The sequence below is a fragment of the Gopherus evgoodei genome, chromosome 20, assembly GCF_007399415.2.
Source record: "Gopherus evgoodei ecotype Sinaloan lineage chromosome 20, rGopEvg1_v1.p, whole genome shotgun sequence".
NCBI classification, from domain to species: Eukaryota; Metazoa; Chordata; order Testudines; family Testudinidae; genus Gopherus; species Gopherus evgoodei.
Genome location: NC_044341.1, coordinates 12,154,890 through 12,176,123, shown reverse-complemented (window position 1 = coordinate 12,176,123; position 21,234 = coordinate 12,154,890). Strand labels below are relative to the sequence as shown.

The 21,234-nt window shown below is 48.6% G+C and overlaps 1 protein-coding gene and 3 non-coding genes across 4 annotated transcripts; all 4 read left to right on the top strand.

Moving 5' to 3' along the window:
* Window positions 1–6,456: 6,456 nt before the first annotated feature.
* Window positions 6,457–6,600, top strand: LOC115637803. Its single transcript, XR_003997356.1, has one exon. It is a non-coding gene; the product is annotated as a small nucleolar RNA SNORA16B/SNORA16A family (small nucleolar RNA).
* An 840-nt stretch (window positions 6,601–7,440) lies between these two features.
* Window positions 7,441–7,573, top strand: LOC115637804. The gene has a single exon (XR_003997357.1). It is a non-coding gene; the product is annotated as a small nucleolar RNA SNORA44 (small nucleolar RNA).
* Window positions 7,574–9,067: 1,494 nt separating this feature from the next.
* LOC115637810 lies at window positions 9,068–9,140 on the top strand. The gene has a single exon (XR_003997363.1). It is a non-coding gene; the product is annotated as a small nucleolar RNA SNORD99 (small nucleolar RNA).
* A 6,977-nt stretch (window positions 9,141–16,117) lies between these two features.
* On the top strand, window positions 16,118–21,234 carry RAB42 (RAB42, member RAS oncogene family). Its single transcript, XM_030539033.1, has 2 exons — window positions 16,118–16,463; window positions 18,971–21,234. Exons 1-2 carry the CDS (start codon window positions 16,216–16,218, stop codon window positions 19,392–19,394), a joined length of 672 nt encoding a protein of 223 aa, XP_030394893.1. The 5' UTR covers window positions 16,118–16,215; the 3' UTR covers window positions 19,395–21,234.

The window sequence follows — 21,234 nt, the reverse complement described above, 5'->3', positions numbered from 1 at the left end:
GTAGCAATGTACTTAAGCTAATGCTGTGTTGTATTAGGTGTGACAGGAAGAAAAGGCTCTTATGTACATATTAGTATATTAGAAGCCCTTTTCAGGCTTGAGTGCCATATAGTCTTCGCGAAATAGGAGCAGACAAACTACCTGCAATAAACATCTCCCAGGAAAGCATTTGGTAACTAAAATTGCGACTAAGAAGCATTTAATTGCCCCTCTATCCCTGCTGATGCAGAAATTTGCAGCAAAAGCTATGTACACCGCTACTTCGATATAACACTGTCCTCGGGAGCCAAAAAATCTTGCCACGTTATAGGTGAAACCACGTTATATCGAACTTGATTGATCCACTAGAGTATGCAGCCTTGCCCCCCTGGAGTGCTGCTTTACCACTTTATATCCGAATTCATGTTATATCGGGTCTTGTTATATCCGGGTAGAGGTGCACTTATAGATTCATAGACTTAAGGTCAGAAGGAACCTTTATGATCATCTAGTCTGACCTCCTCAGCGAACCTGCTGCTGTGACAAGGCTCTTTCTGTAATTAGAATACAGATCAGTCTGTTTTTTATCAAGTGCAATGGAAATAGTAAACGTGATGTTTCATGAGGCAACTGCGACTTACATGTTCAGTGTTGTTTTAAATGAGTGACAGTAAGGGAAATATAGGACCTCTACATTCTTTGCATGTCTATGTATATACGTAGGTCTCCCACCACCATCTTTACTTGCCCAGTTGAATGTTAACAGTGTCTTGAGCTATGATTGTATTGGGCTTAAGGATCTGAGTGTTCTGTGAAGACACCTTTTGTGGTTAGTACAGTTGGACAGGTGGGAGGAAGCTGAGTGCATTTTTCTGCTGATGTAACTGACCAGCAGTGTTACATGGCAGACTGTCTCCCTTTGTTTCTGAGGTTTCACTTCAGTAGAATGGAATTTTAGCAGTGACTCAAAGAGGTCTGTACTAGCCTGTTGCTTAATGCTTTTGATTGAGTGTTCATATAACAAGCTGCAATAATAATGTTCTGAATACCTTATTCTCTCTTGCCCTACCACAAAGGAAAAAAATTGTTCCTGGGCTGTGATTTCATGGTTTAGCCCTCCTGGGTTAATCTGTTTGCTGCAGGTGACCTGAGGCTACGCCTGAAATGTACCTGTTTTATTGACATCAATACATGCTACAGTTATAAGGCTGATCAGTGCTGCAATTCTAGCTAATATTTCCTAATGGATGGCTAAGCCAGACCTAATATCTTTTGTCCTCCTGGTGTACCCTGTCACAAGGGCGGGTGGCTTGCAGGAGAATGGAGAATAAAGGGAAACGACATGGGAACCCCTTTAAAATCCCTTTGTGTAGAGAAGGAAGGGCAGGTGGGTGCAGTGTAGTATCTTTCACCCACTGCAATCATTTTTAACTGACCACGGTGCTATCAAATCCACAGCACTCCTAGAGCTGGCATAGTTGAAAAGACGCCAAGAATGACTCATTTTTCTTTACTGTCCCTGTCCAGTTTGTTCCGTTGGCCAGCTGCACGGTTACCTGAGATGTCTAGTGATGGGAGGGGACAGCTATCTAGATGCAGAGCAATTCTGGGAACTCGTATGGAAGCCTGAAAATGTTTTGGAGAAAATAGGTAGGTACAGAAACCAGCAAGAATTCCTCGAGAAACCTGTCAGTTGATTTGTATAGAGCCTGATATAGCTCACCCTTTCCTCTAGAAGAGGAACTGCTGTGAGCCTAGGGGCTGTGCTGAGGTTATTTACTGGTCGGGAACTCTCTGAAATGAGTATAGAGAAGGGAGGGTGATAGCAATCCCTCCCTTAGCTTCCCTCCTCCAGGGTAAGTGGCTGATCACACCCTAATGGGGAGTAAGGAGAGGCAATTCCCCAACTGCAATGTTTGGATGGGTGTACGGGTGTCCCTGGGCAGTGGGATTCAACCGGAGGTACGCAAAGGTCTTCCAGAGGGTATGTCAACTTATCTAGATATTTGCCTAGTTTTACAACAGGTTATGTACAAAACTCTGGCGAAGTCAGAACAAAGTAAAATTTCATACAGTGACTTGTTAATACTGCTTTACATACTATATCAGTGTTTCTCAACCAGGGGTTTGCCACCCTGAAAGGGGTCATGGGACAGGTTTAGGGGGGCTGCAAGTGCAGGATTGGCATTAGGGGGTGGCAAGCAGGACAGTTGCGTGGGCACACAGCTAAGCTACATGCTTCAGCTTCAGCCCCGGGCAGCAGGGCTGAAATCAGACTCCTGAAAGGGGTCCAAGAGCCTGGAAAGGTTGAGAACCACTGTCCCTGGGCACTGGACAAATGGACAGATTCACTGCCTCAGGCAAGGGGGAAGGACAAAGAGAAAAAAGTTGATTCTCTGCCATGTCCTCGTGCCAGGGGTGGGGGTGTCCCAGGTCTTGGTAAGGGAGTAGAGAGCAGAGACAGGTTCCCCACCATAGCTTCAGGGGGAGGTGGAAAAGTGGGCAATCCTTGCACCCCTGCCTTTTGGGATGGGAGAGGGCAATCATGAACCTCAGACAGACTTTTTTTGGAAGTGGAGGAGGGCAGTGGTGGTAGTCTTGGGGCAATCTTCCCCAGCATTTTTTTGTGGGCGGAAATGTTGAATTATCCACCCCAGCCTTCTGGAGAGTCATTCATCCTTCATCTGCAGCACCTTTTCTCTTAGTCCTCGTTTATTTTCTCTTCTGTCTTCTCCAGCTCCGCATCGGAGCACAGAGGGGCCTTTAATGCAGTGTTGCAAAACTTCCAGTGGCCTGGTGTCCACTGGTCAGGTGGAACCCAAATGAAATGTTGTCTTAATAACACGGACAATTTTTTCAGACGTCTACAGAAAAAGCCCAGATTTATTAGTATTCGGTATAGCCCGAGACACACCAGACTGCCTTCATGGAGTAAACTAAATTCTAATTTTTGTTCATCTCACTCAAAGCAAGAAATCAGGGGCAGCTCCCATTAAAACACACTGCATTCTGTAGTTTATTCATTGCCCTGTAAAACCAATCAGGGTGCTGCTTTCATCTTTTCTGCCTGCCTGCAAAGTATTACATTATTTAGAAGTGACAAGATGCTTCTGTGGGAAAGGTGCAAATGGCTTTGTTTTATCTAAGAACATTCTGCATGGTAGTCTCTGTTTGCAGGACAAGCTCATACTCCTTGTCTCATAGCAAGTGGCTCATACGATACCCAGGATTAAACCAATTGCATCTTACACAGCTAATATAATATTGAATGTTTATTTCACCGGTGTTGACATGTTATGTCTCTCCCCCAGCACCCCATACACACATGGAGAAGTTGCAGGCGTTAGAAGTATGCAGCTGAGGCCTCTGTTACCAGCTGGCAAACTGGTGGGATTGCAGGCTTTTCTAGCATACCACTTGACTTCTTGACCATAGGATGTTATTAATATCAGTAGAGGCTCTTAATCCAATCAGGAGATCTAATTCAATAACCACAGTGACCTTCAATTCAGGCACAACGTAAATGGCATGATTTGCGAGTGATTTCTTTGCCCCCCTTTGGAATTCCAAATACCTACACTCTTTAGGCTGTGACGTGACCAATCTCTCTCTTTTGGACAACATGGAACGTGGTCTTTTTTCCCCTTTAACATTTTGAAGACAATTCTGTTCGCCAACTTTTCAGACAGAGTTCAGGTTATGAGTGTCAGTTCAGTCCCTGTATCCAGGGAAATGGCAACAGTCAAGGTATCCTGGGGGAAGGAGAGGTGGAATGCTTTTGGGGTGGAATTCAGTCCCCATGTATTTTGGGGGGGGCGGGGGGAGGGAGGTTGCCATAGGGTGGTAGACTGGAAATTTCACCCAATTGTTTCAGAAGGGAGGTGTTGGGGAAAACCTCACTTTCTTGTGATTTTGGAATAGGGGTATGTATGGAAAATGTCTTGTGGGCAGATGAGAGGCACACACCCTTCCCCCATACAGGCACATTTTGGCGGAGAGGGCAGTGGGCTACTGCATCACCCCCAGACTTTTTCAAGGGTGAAGAACCCCACAGTAAAACCTGAAGGAGGCAGGGGTCCTGTGGAAGAAATCACAGGTGATGGTATAATTAAAGTCTGTATCCAGGCCCGCCGAGAGCGGGTTTGGGCCCCTGTGAAAAAAAATTTTCAGCCCCCCCAAGCAAGGGCGGACCGGCTAAACAGGGCTGACAAGCCAGGGAAGCCAGATGCCGGGGCCCCTTCCAGAGAGCCGGGCCCCATAATTTGTACCGGCTTCCCCTCCCTCTGGTCAGCCCTGTCTGTATCCTACTGCATATGCACAAGGGGGGTGGGGGTGGGAATTCAGATGACACAGGCAGCCTCAGCTCTAGAGCTGCCTGACTTTGCAACCTCCATGTCCCTGTGCTAGTTACAGGCCGCCACCCGGGCTGCGTGGCTACAAGGGGGGCCAGCGGGTTGAACTACAGCTCCCAGAAGGCTTTGGAGGACGGCCCCGCGGAGGAGCCAATCAGAACGTCGCCGCTGGCAGGGCCGACCCTTAAAAGCCGCGTCTCGGAAGCGCTTCGCCCTTTCTCGTGGCGGTCCGCGGCTGGGAGTGTGCGGGGGCAGGTCGCTAGGGTAAGGCCCGGGGGCGTTTGCAATCCGTCGCCATCCTCTCTCCCCCGGGGGCGGCTGGGGGCGCTGCCCCCTGCCAGCTGCCCTGGAGCGGCTCAGCTTCCCGGGGGGCGGGTTGGGCTGTCATATTTTCGGGGGGTTGGAAATACAAAGAGTCCCGCGGAATGGGGCTCCGGGCTGGATTCCCACCTGCCTGGGGCGGGAAGCGCGGATCATCGCAGGGGGCAGCTGGGTAGAGCCGTGCACGGGTACAAAAAACCGTGTATCCGCATCCGAGCCGCACAAACGGCCTGTGGGTTTGCAGGGCTCTGCTCACCCTGGCCAGGCTGCGGTTCCGAGGCGCCCCTCTGGACTCCTCCACCTGCCCTGGACTGGGGGGGCAGGGACCCGGCCGGTGGAGGGTCTGCACCACAAGTTCCTCCACCTGTCCACGGATATAAAGCGGATACCCCAGGGGATTTGCAGGGCTCTACGGCTGGGGAAACTTCAAGGGCTGTTTCGCAATAAATCCAGGGAGGCCGGGAGCTGGGAGAGGCTCTGTTGTGGGGGGACAGGGGGTGTCATCGAGGAGAGCACCTCACTATGTGCCTCAAAGGGTCTCCTGTCTTTGTTGGTTAATTTGTAACTAAAGAGGTTCTGGGCTTCAAGCAATGTGGATATTTTACAGTTATGCCCGGAGGTAGGGCAGGAAGTAAGTAAGCCCTGCCTGGGGTCTAGCCCCACTAGCCTGTGGAAGAGGCAGCTGATCAGCCAAACAGCGTGTTTGGGAAGGCAGATGCTCAGCAGTGGGGGTGGTGGTTTTGTGCCCAGAAATGCAGCGTTGCAGGAAGCTGTGTCTCTGCAAATGGGCAGAGGCCTGTGTTTGTCCAGAAGCGCCTTTCTAGTGTCTGGCGGCCTGGAAAAGGGGATGGTAGTGAATAAGGTGTTTCACTAGGTGAGTGTGTTTTGTGCACAGCAGTGATACAGGGCCGAATTTCTGCACTTGGTGGCTTTACCCTACTGTGATTCAACTGGCTTTAATGTGATGCCAGCAGAATTGGGCCCAATCAGCTAATGCCAAATTGTTAACTAGCTCTGATGCTTGGTGGTAAACCCAGGAGGAGTTAAATGCTGCATTACTGATATGAAGGCCCCATGCTGGACTTAGTGTGGAGAGTGGGGGAAGGTGGCATAGGGAAGCAGATTAAAATCCGTGTTTAGGTTAGACAGGCTTATATGGAGACAGGTATGCATTTTAGCCTTTCAGGAAAGACTAGTGGGAGGGAGAGAAGAGGAGGGTCCATTAAAATGGAGAAACGATTACCCTTGCCCCCATTAAAGCCTCAATTTAAATCATTGATTTTAATAATCTTTTCCATTTGTACTTCATTTACATTTCTAAAGAGAGGCACAGGCTCACGGGGTTGATCTAAAACTAAATGGAGCCTTTACACTAGATTTGATACATCTTTTTGCTACCTAGGAGAGTAACTATACACCTGTATTGAACCAATTGTGTAGCTTAATACTAAATTATCATTAATTTACATGTTTTGTACGTTAGAAAATGGTAATGATATATGGATTATTTACTAGAGATCAATTTTATCCTCATTGATCCTGCCATTCCTTTCTTCCAGATCTCACCTGGTGTCTGTGCATGGGCTGGGACAGAGCCTTGAGATGCTGGAACCATTCAAACATGAGCCTGGCATTGTTTCCTTGCTTTCCCCACAGGGTAAGTGTCTTGCTGTACACCCTGCTGGGGGGTAGGGTGAGGGGGTGCTTCTCTTGGGTCAGCAGGTAAGTTGAGCAGGGTGGTTAAGGAAGCCAACAATAATTGGCCATGCTTTGTTTGCCTTCCCCCGGAAGCCCTCTGACATTCCCACGGCCCTATCGAAGCTGCGTCTGTCTCTCTTGTGTAGCTGACGTGGTCAAAAAGGAGCCAAAAGTGACCTGTTTTCCTCGACGGTCGCTGTTCAGTTTGTTCCATTGTAACTGTCCAGCAACATTTCAGGAAAATACATGTGCTAGGAGTGTCTCCACAGGCTTTACCTGACCCGGAGGTGTCTAGGGATGGGAGAAGGACCTCTATCTACTTGTAGGACTGTCTTGAGGACGATTTATTTTCAGGCTTCCCTGTTGTTGGGAAGGGGGTGGTTCTAGAAGCCTGTGGCAGTCATAAAAGTTGTTCGTAGATTCAGTCTGAAATGGTTGGGCCCCATTCTCTGGAAGAGAAACGGCTGTTGAATGCCATGTGGTTATCGGGTGTGCTTTCTGAAAGGGGAGCAGAGAGGGATATGCAATAACCATTCTTTGCTTTGCTTCCTCTTAAGAGGCTATTTCCTGTTCCACTCGCACTTAGTGTCCGTAAGACTGAGATTGTAGTGGGCTAATGGGCTATTGGGTTGTTTTTTTTCCCCTCCCTCTTCAGGTGAGGAGCTGGTGCCCCTGTCCTGGAGATTGCGGCGGAGTCCAGCAGGTGAGTGTGAGATGTTGCTCTGGTTATTGTCTGAGTAGGAGCAACCATCTGTTGCAGAGCAGCCAGATTGGGGGTGGACTGAAGGCAAAATACTAAATGAGCTAGTTGCAAACCACAGCAAGTGGTTTCCATCCCATGTTCTAGTGACAGTTTCTCTGTCTCTCACGTTCGGGATAAAAGTTGGTGTTATCCCCATTTTACAGATATGGAAACTGGCACAAACAGCGGCAGGAACTTGCCCAAGCTTGGCCAGTGGTGGGAATAGAACCCAAGTCTTCTGAGTCTCAGTCCAGTGCTTTGTCCATTGCTTTTGCCACATTACCTATCCTCTAATCTCCCCATCCCTCCAGCTGCTGTAATGAGCCTCATCAGTGCTGAGCATTTGCAGTGCATGTAAAACCAAGAGCTGTGGCTCAGTGAAATAGCCACAGGATCTCCAACTACATGCAAGAACAAGGAGGAGAGACTTTGGCAGCTAAGCCCTGTGTGCTGATGGCTGTCACTCGCCTCTCCTATAAGCTTTCACTTGGGGGGCATTGGCTTCTTTGATGGGGTGCTTTTGTTTAGAGGCCCTTAGTTGCATGAGTTCCTAGTTCTGTGGGATGCAGCCCTGTTCTTCACTGGGTGTAAGGACGGTGGTGCAAATCTGTTTCCTAGGGCTGGTTTGCAGGCGCCCTTCAGAACCCAGACAGTTGCTGAGGTCTCTCGCTTGCTGGATGGAATGAAGTGGGCACACAGCAGCTATTGTGCAAGGTGAGATTGACAACTCCATTCAGTGCAGAAGTGCAGCTTCCTTCACCTCCAGATCCCTTTCCCATAAGATCTGAACACTGATCTCACGGTCAAAAAAAAGAGGCGAAGTAAAATGCAAGTTGGTCTCATTCTCTCTGCCAGAACAGCCCTGCACTGAGAGGGTCTGGCTTGGAACACAGCAATGTATCTGCAAAGCCCTGGGCGAAATGTAAATCTGTATAGTTTTGGGGGTGGGGGGAGCTATAGGTAAACATCTTAAACTGCTCAATGCGACTTTCTTTTGGAATGTGCTAATAAATTAAGGCGAGAAGGGATCGTTAGATCATGCTTCCCCCTCCCCTCTTTGAATTTTGGAGGTGCTGGTGTTTTGGCTGCATTCGTGCTGATTTGGTGCATTCTTCTGTACATAAAGGCCTGTGCACTTCTGATCTAATTCCAGTTCCATTTTTGCCTTTTGCAGGAATCTCTTCCTAAGTGAAAGAAGCTGATGCTGCCAAGGCGAACTAATGGACTGGCCAGTAAGTCTTGCCACCTAGTGGAACATGATGGTGTCTCCCAAGGGGCTGGAACTCCGGAAAGACCCATGAATGGGCAAAGTAAGCTTCCAAATAACTGAGCTAAAGGAACCACTGAGCTAGTAATTTTCATGTTTGCCAACCCTGACAACTAACTCAATGGAATCTGTTCTGCATCTGATTTGACTCTGAACTGGTATTAAAACATGATGTGCATCCACCCCATATATGAAATGGCAACAGCTTCAAAAACCTTGATCGTTAACTTGCCTCCTGGGGCTGATGTCCCTGGGGCCTGTGGCATCTTAAATGACCTTTAACGATCACCATCTGAACAGTACAAGGACTTCTGAAATTAACTGCATTTGTAAACAGATTCCAGGTTGCAGTCCTGCAAGCTGTAATACAAATCCTCAGCTGATGTAAATCAGCTTAGCACTATTGACATTCATGTAAAACTCAAGTTTCCACCAGCTGAGGATCTGGCCCCATATCTCAGGGAGTAGGACTGCTCTACTCAGAGCACTGGTGGCTGCTTTACAATGTTCCAGAAGACCCTTTTTACCAGCTATACTTAAATTGCATAGAGAAGGCTCTGGCACTGGGGAGGTGGGTTTTTTTTTTCTCTGCAACTATAAGAGCTAGAAATGTCACCCTGTGACTAGCTTTATTTTTGCAGAAACTACACCAACACTTCCTGTTAGCCTCTCACTGTACAGCCACAGACAGACCTCTGTTTGACTCTGCCTGGTCAGTGATGACTCCTTTTTAAATGGTGACTGTTGGATGAATCCTGCGGATATGGGGCTGAGGCCAGGCACCCATCATAAACAGAGCCCACTTGTTCTGTTAAAAATCACTACCTGGTGAGTTGGGTCTAGCAGGGAGTCAGGCTACAAGCTTCATCCCATAGCTACCTATCTGTTTTTATTTTATTTCCAGATGAAAGTGGAACAGAGCTGAGAAACTTGAGCTGGGACTGGACTGTCCCCTCCAACTTTCAGTCCCTCTTAAAAGCAATGTTTCTGCTTCCTAAAGAGAACATTGTCCTGCACAGGGAAAAGGAATTTTCTTACCTTGGTCTGCCTGTCCTTAGGCTGCAAGCTCTGCAGGGCAGGGCACATCCCTTCTCTTGCGTATGAAAATCGCCTCATACTACTCACATCATGAGAAATTGTTTACAGGTTCAGCTGCATCTGTATAAGTACACAACACAAGGACTGTTCTTTCCGGAGCTTGAGTTTTTACTAAGAACACACCTGTGTAGGGAATCAGGAAATAATAAATGCAGCAGTCAAACTTTTTTGCCTCAGACTTTTCTGTTCATAATTTCAGTTGGTAATTAAATTGACTTGCCTATGGTCTGATTTTTCTGTTCTCTGCTCTAATAATATATGGAGATACCTCGTAGAACTGAAAGGGACCCCAAAGGGTCATTGAGTCCAGCCTCCTTCCTTCACTAGCAGGACCAAGTACTGATTTTGCTCCAGATCTCTAAGTGGCCCCCTCAAGGATTGAACTCACAACCCTGGGTTTAGCAGGCCAATGCTCAAACCACTGAGTTATGAAGATACATTCTGGTGACCCAATTTTGGGTGCTGACCAGCAGACTGAGAAACCATGAGCTGGGAAAATCACTATGCTTCTGTGCTTCCGTTTCCCAAGCTACAATATTCTTTTTTTTTTTTAAGCATGTTGAGATCTAATGAAGAAAAGGTCTATGTAAGCTAAGCGTGTAAGAGTACATGTTCCCAGATTAACAAGAGTACTCTGAACAGACAGTCAAAATAAGTGCATTAAGGTTTTCCTGACCTTGTAGGTGGCTGTGGTGTTAACGGGTGAGTGGGCTTCCATCCAAACATTACTGGAGAAAATGAATTGAAAATCCATGTAAGACAGGGATGGAGACTCAGAGCAGTGGCAGAACTGAAAGCACAGTACAGTACAGTTACAGCTGCAGCAGTGTAACTGCCATTGTAGCAGCTGTAGTGTAAACAAGGCCCAAGTGATGATTTGTCTTTGCAAACTAGTGACCCTTCAGTAGCAGGTACATTGAAATGAGAATGGGGAAGAAGGCAACCGTCAGTTGTCACACAGGGCGCTGCAGGTTAATAGGGACTTCACTGTTGCTATTGATTTTACATGCTCACATGCACTGCTGATGGGCAGCAGAATAGAACCCTAGGATAAGATGATAGATGGGAGATTGAGTCCAGCAGCAGATAACCCCCACCCACCACAGATCTTCACCCCAGTTGTATATTCTGTTTGTAAAAGCCTGAAATGGGTGGGGGCCACTTACCACCTTTCCCAAGCCTGTCAGTGTGGGTGTGGGCTGCATTTTCCCTCAACACCTAAACTGGGTGGGAAGGATTTCACACACACTTCCCCCAAAAGCATGAGGAGACACATTTTATTTTCCTTCCCTCCCCTCCCCTCATTACAATTCTGGAGATGGGGCCACCTGCCCCTTGCAGCAAGCCTGGGGCTGAGGTTGTGTTTCTTCCCTGAAAATGCTGCTGAGGCAGTTTCCACCCTAAAAGAGTAGGTGGAATCAGCATTTCCCACCCCAGGAAGTGAGGGGGATGGGGGAGGGTTGTATTCCCCCCCAGCCCCATAAGCATGGGTGTGGGAGCTGCTATTCTCCCTCCCCTGAAAGCAGCTGGGAGACCACGTTTGCCTCCCTTTGCTGACTGGTACGCAGAGTGAAGCCATTTAGATGCCTAAAGATGGATTTGGAAGCCTAGATTCAGGCACCCATTTGCTGCAAAAAAATCTCGGCCTAGAAATATCAAATATTAAAAGATCGGGTTGCAGCTAAAGAGGGCGAATGGGCCTCCAACAGGAGACTTGCATTCACTTCCCACTTCTGCCATGTCTCATTGGGTGGCCCCTGCTACCATCGCTACAAAATGTATAAAGATTTAACATTATTTCCTAGGCAGGTGTGTTGACTTATTGAGGTCTGCAAAGTGCTTTGAGAGCCTCAGCTGGTGTGTGAGGAAAGGAAAGGTTGATCTGTTGCATGAGAACTGCTGCCCCAGGAAACCTTCCCCCTCCCATGCTGTGCTTGAAGGAGCGGCCTGTGTCCAGCATTGTCAGCCCTTTGCTCAGCCTTCCCTAGCTGCAAAGACCTTTGTAGTAAAGGAACTGCTCCTGATGCTATCAGGTGACAGGAAGCTGGTGTGGAGACACAACAGCGTCTATTACAGATGCTCCATGAAGTGCTCCGCCCCCAGCTCCATCCTTCTCGCTCCCAAGGTGCAGAAAGGGGAGAGCTGCAAACCAACATACAGGAAAGTAACCCTGTCTGTTCTCCTCCTTTGTACCCTGTCCCTTTCTGCAGTTAAACCTGGGGGACTGAGAGCATTTAACATGAATTCCTTACTGCCCATGCTGGGGCCAGCCTGTTGGGTTGGTGGGTGGTGGCTATAGAAGGCCACCCACTCAGCTGAGGGAGGGGCCACAGAAGAGCCCAGAACTAAACTGATTATGAACAATAGGGATAGGGGTGCAGGTCATAGGGTCACATAAAGGATCCAGAGGGTGACACTGAGCAGAGAACCCCAGACAGTGCCCAGTGATCTGAGTAGGAGCCTGGAGTCAGTGGATGCTGCTCAGAGAATGGGTACATGAACAGACAAGGGAATAGGGGGAAAAAAGCCCCACAGTCCAAGGGGATGCCCCCCATCTAACTTGCTGGACTGATTGGAGGGGGTGCCTTGGCCAATGCCAGAAGGAGAGGTTGCCAGCCCTGAAGACTGAAATCCCTTATCTGCAGATAAGCTACAGCAGTAGCAGGGCAGATTTCCCCCCACTGTGAGAGGGAGAGCGTAGTCTCCATGGCTCACTTAGTACATAGCTACCTCTCCATTGCCACTGCCTGCGGGGGTGGCTGGTTAGCCGCCTCGGAGATGTTTGTGAGCCTGGGACACTTGTTCAAGAGGAACATGCTGGAGAGCCCACAGCTCATACCAGATGGAAGCAACTTCTAGCACTCAGGACAGCCCTGCCGTAAGTTGGGTGCCACTCCTACAAACTTCAGTGCTAAATGTATCCACTTCAGCCTAAGTGAATCTTCCTGTCCTATACTAATACTGTGTGTACCTTCGTTTCCCTGTGGACTGCACAAATACTTAGGTGGTGGGACTTGGTGGTGAGACTGCCCAGCTATTTGCACCTATATAACCTGAGTCCCAGGACGGGGGATGCGACCAGGTGACACCTTTTGCCCAGAAGGAGACAAAGAGAAGGAGGAGGAGCATCAAGGGGGATGTCAGAGGTCAGGTAGCTGGAGGTTGGCAGTCTGCGTGGTAGGGACTGGAACAGGGGGAATCCAGGGCATCTGGTCTAGGATTCCCAAGATGGACTTGGCTGAAAGTCACTGATGTCTGTAAGAGCAAGCTCTGTTCTACACTGTGTCTTGTTGACTAATAAACCTTCTATTTTACCAGCTGGTTGAGAGTCACGTCTGACTGCGGAGTTGGGGTGCAGGGCCCTCTGGCTTCCCCAGGAGCCCCGCCTGTGCGGCTTCGCTGCGGGAAGCGCACGGTGTGGAAGGGGAGGCTGACTGCTCTGAGGTCAGACCCAGGAAGGTCGAAGCTGCTTAAGCTTCTTGCCCAGGAGACAGGCTACCCACAGAGTCCTGCCTGGCTTCATAGGGAGTAGTTCAGAGCATCTCCCAGTGACTCTGATGCCAGCAAAAGGGCCATTTTGTCAATATAACTGTGTCCTCACTGGGGCTTTTACTGGTATAAAAATGTTATTAAAAAAAATCACATCCCAACCAACATTGCTATAGCGGCAACAGTTTTAGGTGCAGATGTGGCCTTACTTGCTATGGGTCTGAGGGGGATTTGAAGTAATGACTCTTCTAGTGCCTTAGGAATTCACTAAATTTGTTTGGTCACCTTGGGGTCTAGTGTGTGTGTATCCCCGCTGAGCTCAAAGTCAAAGCTCCCCTGAGCCATGCCCCTGAGTCAGGCTGGAAGTTTCATAGCCAACAACATGCAAGAGAGCGACATGACTGGTATCAGGTTGGACTGCCCTCGACAGCCCTAAGTTTTGCAGCTGGTGAAATATCTCCTCTCCTCATCTTCCCTTCAAACGAAACAAGGGGCCAGATGATGAAGCATGTGAGAGATGGGGACAAGGCATTCTCAGGTGAGCAGCTCCGGCAATGGAACGAACTTCCAGAGGGGGTCAGGCGCCCCCAGCATCTGACCATTAGGAACTGCTGCAAAACCTTCCTCTTTGAGAAAGCCTTTCCACCAAAACAACCCCTTCTATTCCCAGCTCCTTGCTGTCCCCCATCACCTTCTGCCAGGCCCCCTCCAAAATCCAACCTTGCCTCAAGCAGGGTGCAGCGCAAGAGACTAGTAACTGTACTATTACTATTTTTTTTTAATGTGGAAGACTCAGATTCTAGGGGGATGATCAGCAGGATAAAACCCTAAAATTTGATTGATAGATTAGATTAGATGATGGGTGTATGGGGATAGATAGATAAGATTAGATTAGATTAGATATTCAAAAATGTTCAGCACCCACCTAGTCAGAGGCCAGTCTTTCAAAAGAGAGCCGGCTCAGATCTGCAAAGTTATTTAAGCATCGACCTCCCATTGATTTCAGCGAATTCCTCAGTGCATTGTGGTGCTCAGCACTTTTGAAAACCCGGCCACTGTGGCGAGCAGAGGCAAAGTGCGTTCATTTCAATTAGTTCACATCCTTGTTCCACCGTCTCACTTTTTTCCTTTCCTGACTCTGACTCCTGTCGTTTAGCCCAGGAAGATGTTTTGTTACCCAGACCCATCGGGTGGAGGGGACAGATAACCAAGGAGGCCTCCATGCCTGCCCCCTGTCCCCATCCCTGGCAATGAGCAGGCTGCTGTTGTTTGCAGAGTCTTCAGAACTCTTTTATCTGGAGACAATTGAATCAGTTCATTTGATTCATTCTTTGCTTTGCTCCATGTGCTTGGATTTTCTTCACAGATAATCTCTTTCCTAATTAAGTCAAGGACCCTGTGTGCACTAGGAAAATTCCCTCTTAATGAGTCTCTCTGTCCCTTCTGATCCTAGGGGCAAACAATGGAGCTGCCTGGACAGACAGGGCCAAGCTGTCACATTAATGGAGAGATCCTCCAGGGATCGAGCTTGCTTGCCTGGACTAGAGGCTAAACTGTTTTCAACCCCGATGGAGAATGAAGCCAGAGGCTGAACCTGTTGATGCCTCAAGGTCCCTTTGATTTAAACGGATCGAGGATGTCATGTCGTGTATTGAGAACTGTGCTGAAATGACAAGCTGTCACTTTAAATCCGAAGGGCCTTTCTGCTCCTGCTTGCAGGTTAGGGGGCTCTGAAGGTAGCATGGGATCTGCATCAAAAGCCGCCTGGAGCAAGTTGGGGTGAGTTGTGCCTCACTGCCTTAGGGGGCAGCCTGCTGTGTCTCTCTGCATTTGGCTGGGCTGTGTTAGATTTCTGGAGTCTCTGCAATAAGCGATACATTGCAGCCTTCCAGGAAGAGTGTTCATGGTTTGATTTCCCAAACTAGCGCCTAAAAACAGCAGCACAGGTGCGACTTGAATACAGATCCAGTTGCTTGGATGGGATTGGGCTTGGGGCGGCTGGCCTGTATCTGACACGTTGTCTGACTAGATGATTCCAATGCTCCATCCCATGTGGACTATCTCTGAGCAGCTCCCTGTCTACACTTCAGTTCCCCCCATTGCTGCTAGCAGTGGAGTTGCACTGGTGATAGCAACTGGGGAAATGTTCAGGGGGCCGGGGGGAAAGCCTAGTGAAGACACAGCCGGGAGTCAGTACAGAGTAATGCAAACCTCACTACCAATCCCAACTGACCATTAACCTTCCACTGCTGGGCTTCCTGCCGGACACTGAGCTCTCAAACTGGGCTCCACGGGGCCCTTGCAGGCGGTCTGTGGAGAGCTGGCTAGGCACATGGTCACGGTTCTTCCATTACTGAATACCAGGAAACCAAGCTCTTTCCTAACCTTACTTTCCCCTATAAGTAATTGCTGTAGTTGCCACATGGACTGTCAGTGCCTGTGAATGGGTCTCTATTCAAATGCAGATCAAGGAGTGTTCTTTCAATTCATTTGGATAATTGAGACACTGTGGAACTGACTAGCCCAAGAGGTAAAGAAAGATCCCAAGAAGAACACATCTATCTAGGCAACATTAGGGAATTGGTCCTGCTTTGAGCAGGGTGTTGGACTAGATGACCTCCTGAGGTCCCTTCCAACCCTGAGATTGATTCTATGATTAGGCTGGACAAAACATTGCAGAGGGTATATAAACCCTCATGGGTCTCATGGCATAAACCAACCAGTACCTGTCTGTGGTCAGGAAGAAACTCCTGTGGGTATAACTGTCCCCTGTGGAGTTTCTTGCACCTACCTTTGAAGCAGCATGTGGTGGACACTGTCAGAGACAGGACACTGGGTTAGATGGACCCTAGGTCTGATCTGATCTGGCAACTGCTACATTCCTAGAATTGCATCTCCCCCACCTCTCCTGGGAGCTTGACGGTAATCTGATACAGAGGAGTTTTCTGTTTATTGGCTGGGGGTGGGGGTAGATGATAGGGACTGAGGCTGGGAAAGGGAATGCGGGAGTGTCTCTGTCCCCATAGCAGAACTTTGCTCCCAAAGGGGACTCCACTAGGGTGGGGTGGGAGGAGGTAAATGAGATGAGGGTGGAGACCTCTGGTTAAATTCTCTCTCCTTTGTCTCTCTCTCTTGTCATTCCAGGCCAGAATCTGGGTTTGTAACCTCCTCCAGGCCAATTCATCCAAGGCTTCCTCTGGGGAATCCATATCTTAATTCAAAGGCTGCTCCAGTGCCCCCAAGCCCCAGTCCCTCTGCCCCTCCTTGGAATGGAGCCGGTGCCACCCCCTCCGGTCTCTCACCTGAATGGCAACTGGCACTACCAGTTCCGGATCATCCTCCTGGGGGATTCCACCGTGGGCAAGTCCTCCCTGCTAAGGCGCTATGCTGAGGGGTCCTTCAGCCCGGCTCCCTGCCCCACCGTGGGCGTGGAATTCTACAGCAAGATGATGGAGCTGCCTCCGGGCATCAAGGTGAAGCTGCAGCTTTGGGACACGGCCGGCCAGGAGAGATTCAGGTGAGGAGGGACCAGAGACCCAGCTTGCCCCATTTCACACCACGCATCCAGTGCACTTACCCTGCGGGCTCAGACACTCCCACCCAGAGTCACATTCCCACCCTCCAGTCACTCACGCACACCCACCCAGGGTTATAATTGTCCTAGCATTGGCACAGCCCTGAGATAAGAATCTTGGAAATCCCTGAGACGGCCCCTACCCATCTACCACAGAGATCCAGTCCGCAGAGACCAGATCCCTTCAGAGAGTGAGAGTCACACCGAGAACCCTCCACCTCCCATGCCTGCCTGCCCCCCCGACTGGACATATGTACCCATAACTGGGGACCCAGCTCACCAGCTCCAAACCGGTTTCCTCCACCCCCAACACACACACATCATCCCTGATCTGGTGCTTTCTCTTTCCTGCACCCGATGGCCTGAGCAAGGGTGGTGGTTTTGTTTTTAAAAAGGATTTTGTTTCCAGTTTTCTTTTCTTTACAGCTTTGTCAATGTCATGCTGTAGCATGATCATGTGCATGATGAAGTCACCCAGTCACGCTTGTGTGTTTGCACTGAGAGGCCCGGGTGAGAGATGCTTGCATTGCAATAGGAGAACTTGAGGTTTTTTTTATACTTAGGGTCAATTCCAGCAATTATTTGACTGCCAGTAACCCCCCACTCATTTTTTACTGGGAACCTGGCTTTCTTATGGAGAAAGAGCAGCGGGAAGGAGAGTGGATGAAGTTTACAGCACAGGGGAATCTTGGAGTCTAGAAGGCAGGGTTTGCTATTGTTGCGATCTGTGTGTGGCTGTGTGGGGGAGTGGATGGTTTTGTTCAGTGATTCCTGCAGGCTGGAGAAACGATTCTTCTGTGTGTGAAAAAGGATCCAATCAGCTGAAAGGCTTGTTTGTTGGGGGGGTATTGAGATAAGAGTGGCTGAAGGTGGCATAACTAGTTATGGGCCTGGCCTGGCAGATCTACGCAGGTGAACAGCTCTTACCGCTGCAAACAGTCCTACTGAAATCAGCTCTCCTTTGGGGAGCTACAGCTGCAGTGTGTATCAGTTATGACGCTACTATGCGCTGCAGTTTCTGGTCATGGGAGGACATTGCCTCTAAGGAATGAATGAGCAACTAGCACTGAACTCCAGGCACACCCCACCCCATGGCACACACGCTCCATGGAGCACACCAATGCAGCACAAAACAACGAGCGGAGGGCCTAGGATAGGGGCCTATTTAGGTGCCTAACTCCCCTGGGCCAGAGGCCTTGAAAACCCTCACTAGTCAAGCTCTCCCATAACACAGTGAGGGGTGTGGTTTTAAAATCTAGAGCATGCCTCCCTAGCCCAGCCTCTAAGGTCTACATGAGCTGCGCTTGACTTGAGTCCAAGAGTGGGGTGCAAAGGTGGTTTTATGCCAGCTCTGCAGTTCCCTGATCCAGGAGCCAGTCGGGGTGATTCGGCTCTTGGCACAATTTAGAGATGTTTCAGGGCTGCTCTAAATTACACCAGCCAGCGACCACAGGCACGGCAACAATGGCTTCCTTTTCCTGGCCATGCTGAGGAGTGGGCGGGGGAGCGATACAGAGCTACTACATCAGTCTTGCATAACCAGGGATTCCTCTTGTGCAAGGAGACTCCTCACCCACGTAGCCAGTGATGTTGGCTTCTTGGCCGCTTTGCTGTATCATAAGAGAGAAGCCAAGCCATAAGGCCAGTCTTTGATAGCCCTGCTCCCAGAAGAAAAACTCTTAACATAGATCCTTAAAGATGGATGAAATAGTGGGGATCTGCCCTTATTTGTCTTTGTATGATGTCTGAAGAAAGCCTGAAACATTTCTTTCCTCCTTGTGTTTTACATTAGAAGTGTCAGGACCCTCATGTCTTGTCTTCCCTGGTTCTACTGAAGGGCTCTGTGGAGCACCAGAAAGGTGGATTGGGAGGTTTCTCAGCCCTTACTCAAGGAACGAGGACATTTAATATTTAACAAAAAGTGTTTTTCTCTTTAGTGTGTGCAATACATTTGAGTCAAATAGATGTTAACAATAAAAAGAGTTTCAAGACGTTTGACTAAAAATCACTTCCCTGATTAATTCGTCAGGTTTTATTTCTTTGCCATCTCTGGGGCCCAGATCCTTAAAGGTATTTAGGTGCCTAACTCCTGTTGAACTAAATGGGAATTAGGTACCCAAATACCTCTGAGGTGCTGGCCTGGGGCCACAGTTTGGTCTCTAGTTGTCCATAGAGTCTTCCAGGAAAATAAAAAAAGAGGCAAGACCTGAATTTCTAATGTAAAAGGTAAATGGGGTGGGGGTGGGGAGCCTCTCCCAAACCCAATGTTTATGTCATCAATCAGCAAAGAAGGACAGGGCACCAGCTGTGTGTGGGGTTCAAGGTGACACATGGCCCAAAGTGAGTAAAAGCCAGCGGGGCCTTAGAAGACCAGCCCTAGTTCCTGGATGGAATTTGCAGGTGAGAAGCAAAGTTAAGGGCTCACAGAGTTGTTACATTTGTGTTCCCAGATGCATCACCAGATCTTTCTATCGGAACGCTGTGGGAGTGCTGCTGGTGTTCGACATGACCAACCGTAAGTCCTTCGAGCACATCATTGAGTGGTACCATGAAGTGGCCGGCATCCAGATTATGGAGAAGGTCATCTTCCTCCTGATTGGCCACAAAAGTGACTTGAAATCAGACTGCAAAATCTCCACCGAAGAGGCAGAGGGGCTGGCAGCCTCGCTGGGCATCGGTTTCATGGAAACATCTGCCAAAAGCAACACCAATGTAGACTTGGCCTTTGAGACCTTGACCAACACCATCTATGAGGCTCTGAAGAACAAGGAGATCGATCTGCAGGAAGGCTGGGACGGGGTGAAGGTGATTCACAAGAAAACCTGCAACCCCCAGAAGAAGAGGCGAAAACCGCAAGAAAAATGCCAGTGTTAACCCAGAAGTTAGGGACTAGGACCTGGCGTAGGGGATCGAATTGGTGGAGGAGGGGCTGGATGAGCCGATTCATAAATAAATTAGAGATGGGCCTGAGATGTACGGTTGGAGGTTCAGGGGGACAGGAGTTCAGTTTATCTCTAGGGAAAATAAAAACCTCCAGGACTTGCTTTCACCCACAGTAGATGAATTCCATCAGAATAGTAAAAAGTGCACTACTGCCCCCTTTAGGTGGAGAACAGGGAATCCAGAGAACACCGACTAGCTGCTCGAGGCATTCCCTTGGTTCTTAGCAGGGGAAATCCCTTTTAATACACTGCAGCACTGGCTCTAAAACTTTTTAATTTTTTTTAACTGAATTTTAGGACTAGGAAAATCTTTAGGTATCTAGGAGTGCAGCTCTTAAAACATACATGAGAATGCATCAAATACATCGAACAATTGAGCCAGTCAATGGGGCCTCGATCCTTAGCAGGGTCCCCGGAGTGGTACTGCATTACAAGGGATCAAATCCAAAACTCCTTGCTTTATTGAAACATCTCAGAGACTTCAGCTTTACAAAGAAACCATCGTGGCCTGATTTTGGGTGCCTAAGGAACGTGGTGAGTGGAAGAATTCTCAGGATATGAGGAAGCCAATTAGATGTTTCCAGAGGGTGGAATTCAGTTGCAGTCCTCAGTGCAGAGGGGTGAGAGTCACCCCTTTGAAAAGGGGCAGTCTCATGCTTAGGCACTCTTTTAATTCATTCATTAATTGTAGAATAAATTGCTCCGTTTCTAGTGTAACCCTATGCTATTTGGTCTAGACTGAGGAGGCCTTAGAAGTACATTATTAGTATTCCACCAAGGTTGGGGCCCCATTCTACCATGTGCTATACCAACATATAGTAAGAGACGGTCCCTGCCAAAAGGGGCTTGCAATTTAAATAGATAAAGGGGTAAGAGGGGAAACTGAGGCATAGAGCAAGGATGTGACTGGTCCAAGCTCATAGGCAGAGCTGGGAAAAGAAACTATGTCTCCTGACTGTCCCACAGGTATCCTATCCAGTTGGCCACACACCCTTGGTGATCATGCTCCTATGCTCAGTCTTATGGCTTGACTGCATTTGAACACTTAAAAATTGCTATGGTAAACTCCCAGGGACAGATTCACCCCTCCCGTATCCCTCTACAATGCCATAGATTTCAATGGCATAGCCTGGATCTAAACAAGAGTGACATTATGGGTACCATCTTGCATCTAGTTAGAAAAATCCCAGTTCTGTTCCTCTCTAGCCAGGCATGCTGCATCTGTCAAAAATCAAGCTGGCATTAAACTCCCTAAAATCCTGGCCCATAGGAAAACTCTCGCTGACTATGTAGCACCAGGATTTAACGCCAGTGTATTTGCAGGTGTCTGTTATTGTTTGTGGGTGTGAAGCTGTGCTACCTATAGACTAGTGCAACCCTGGTACTCACATGTCTCCAGCTCATATGGATTCTTCATTACAAATAAATCATTTCCTTTGTATGATTTGGTGCTTCCTTCAAGACTGGGGGTTAGGATGGGAGAAAACTGTGCCAGCTTATGCAGCAAAAGGCCTTCTGCTGATGCGCTGCACTTCCGTGGCTCCATTTTACCTGAGGATCTTAACACCGTCAACAGTTTTTAACTAATGAGGCCTCACCCCCTCCTCTGAAGGGTGGAAATATTACGTTCATTTTATAACTGGGCAAACTGAGGCACAGTAAAGTCAAGTGACTTGCTCAGAAGAGTGGCAAAGTCAGGAGTCCTGATGCCTGGGCCACCTTCCCTACTCACTAGGCTGCACTTTATCCCCCTTAAAGTAGTTTTAAACTTT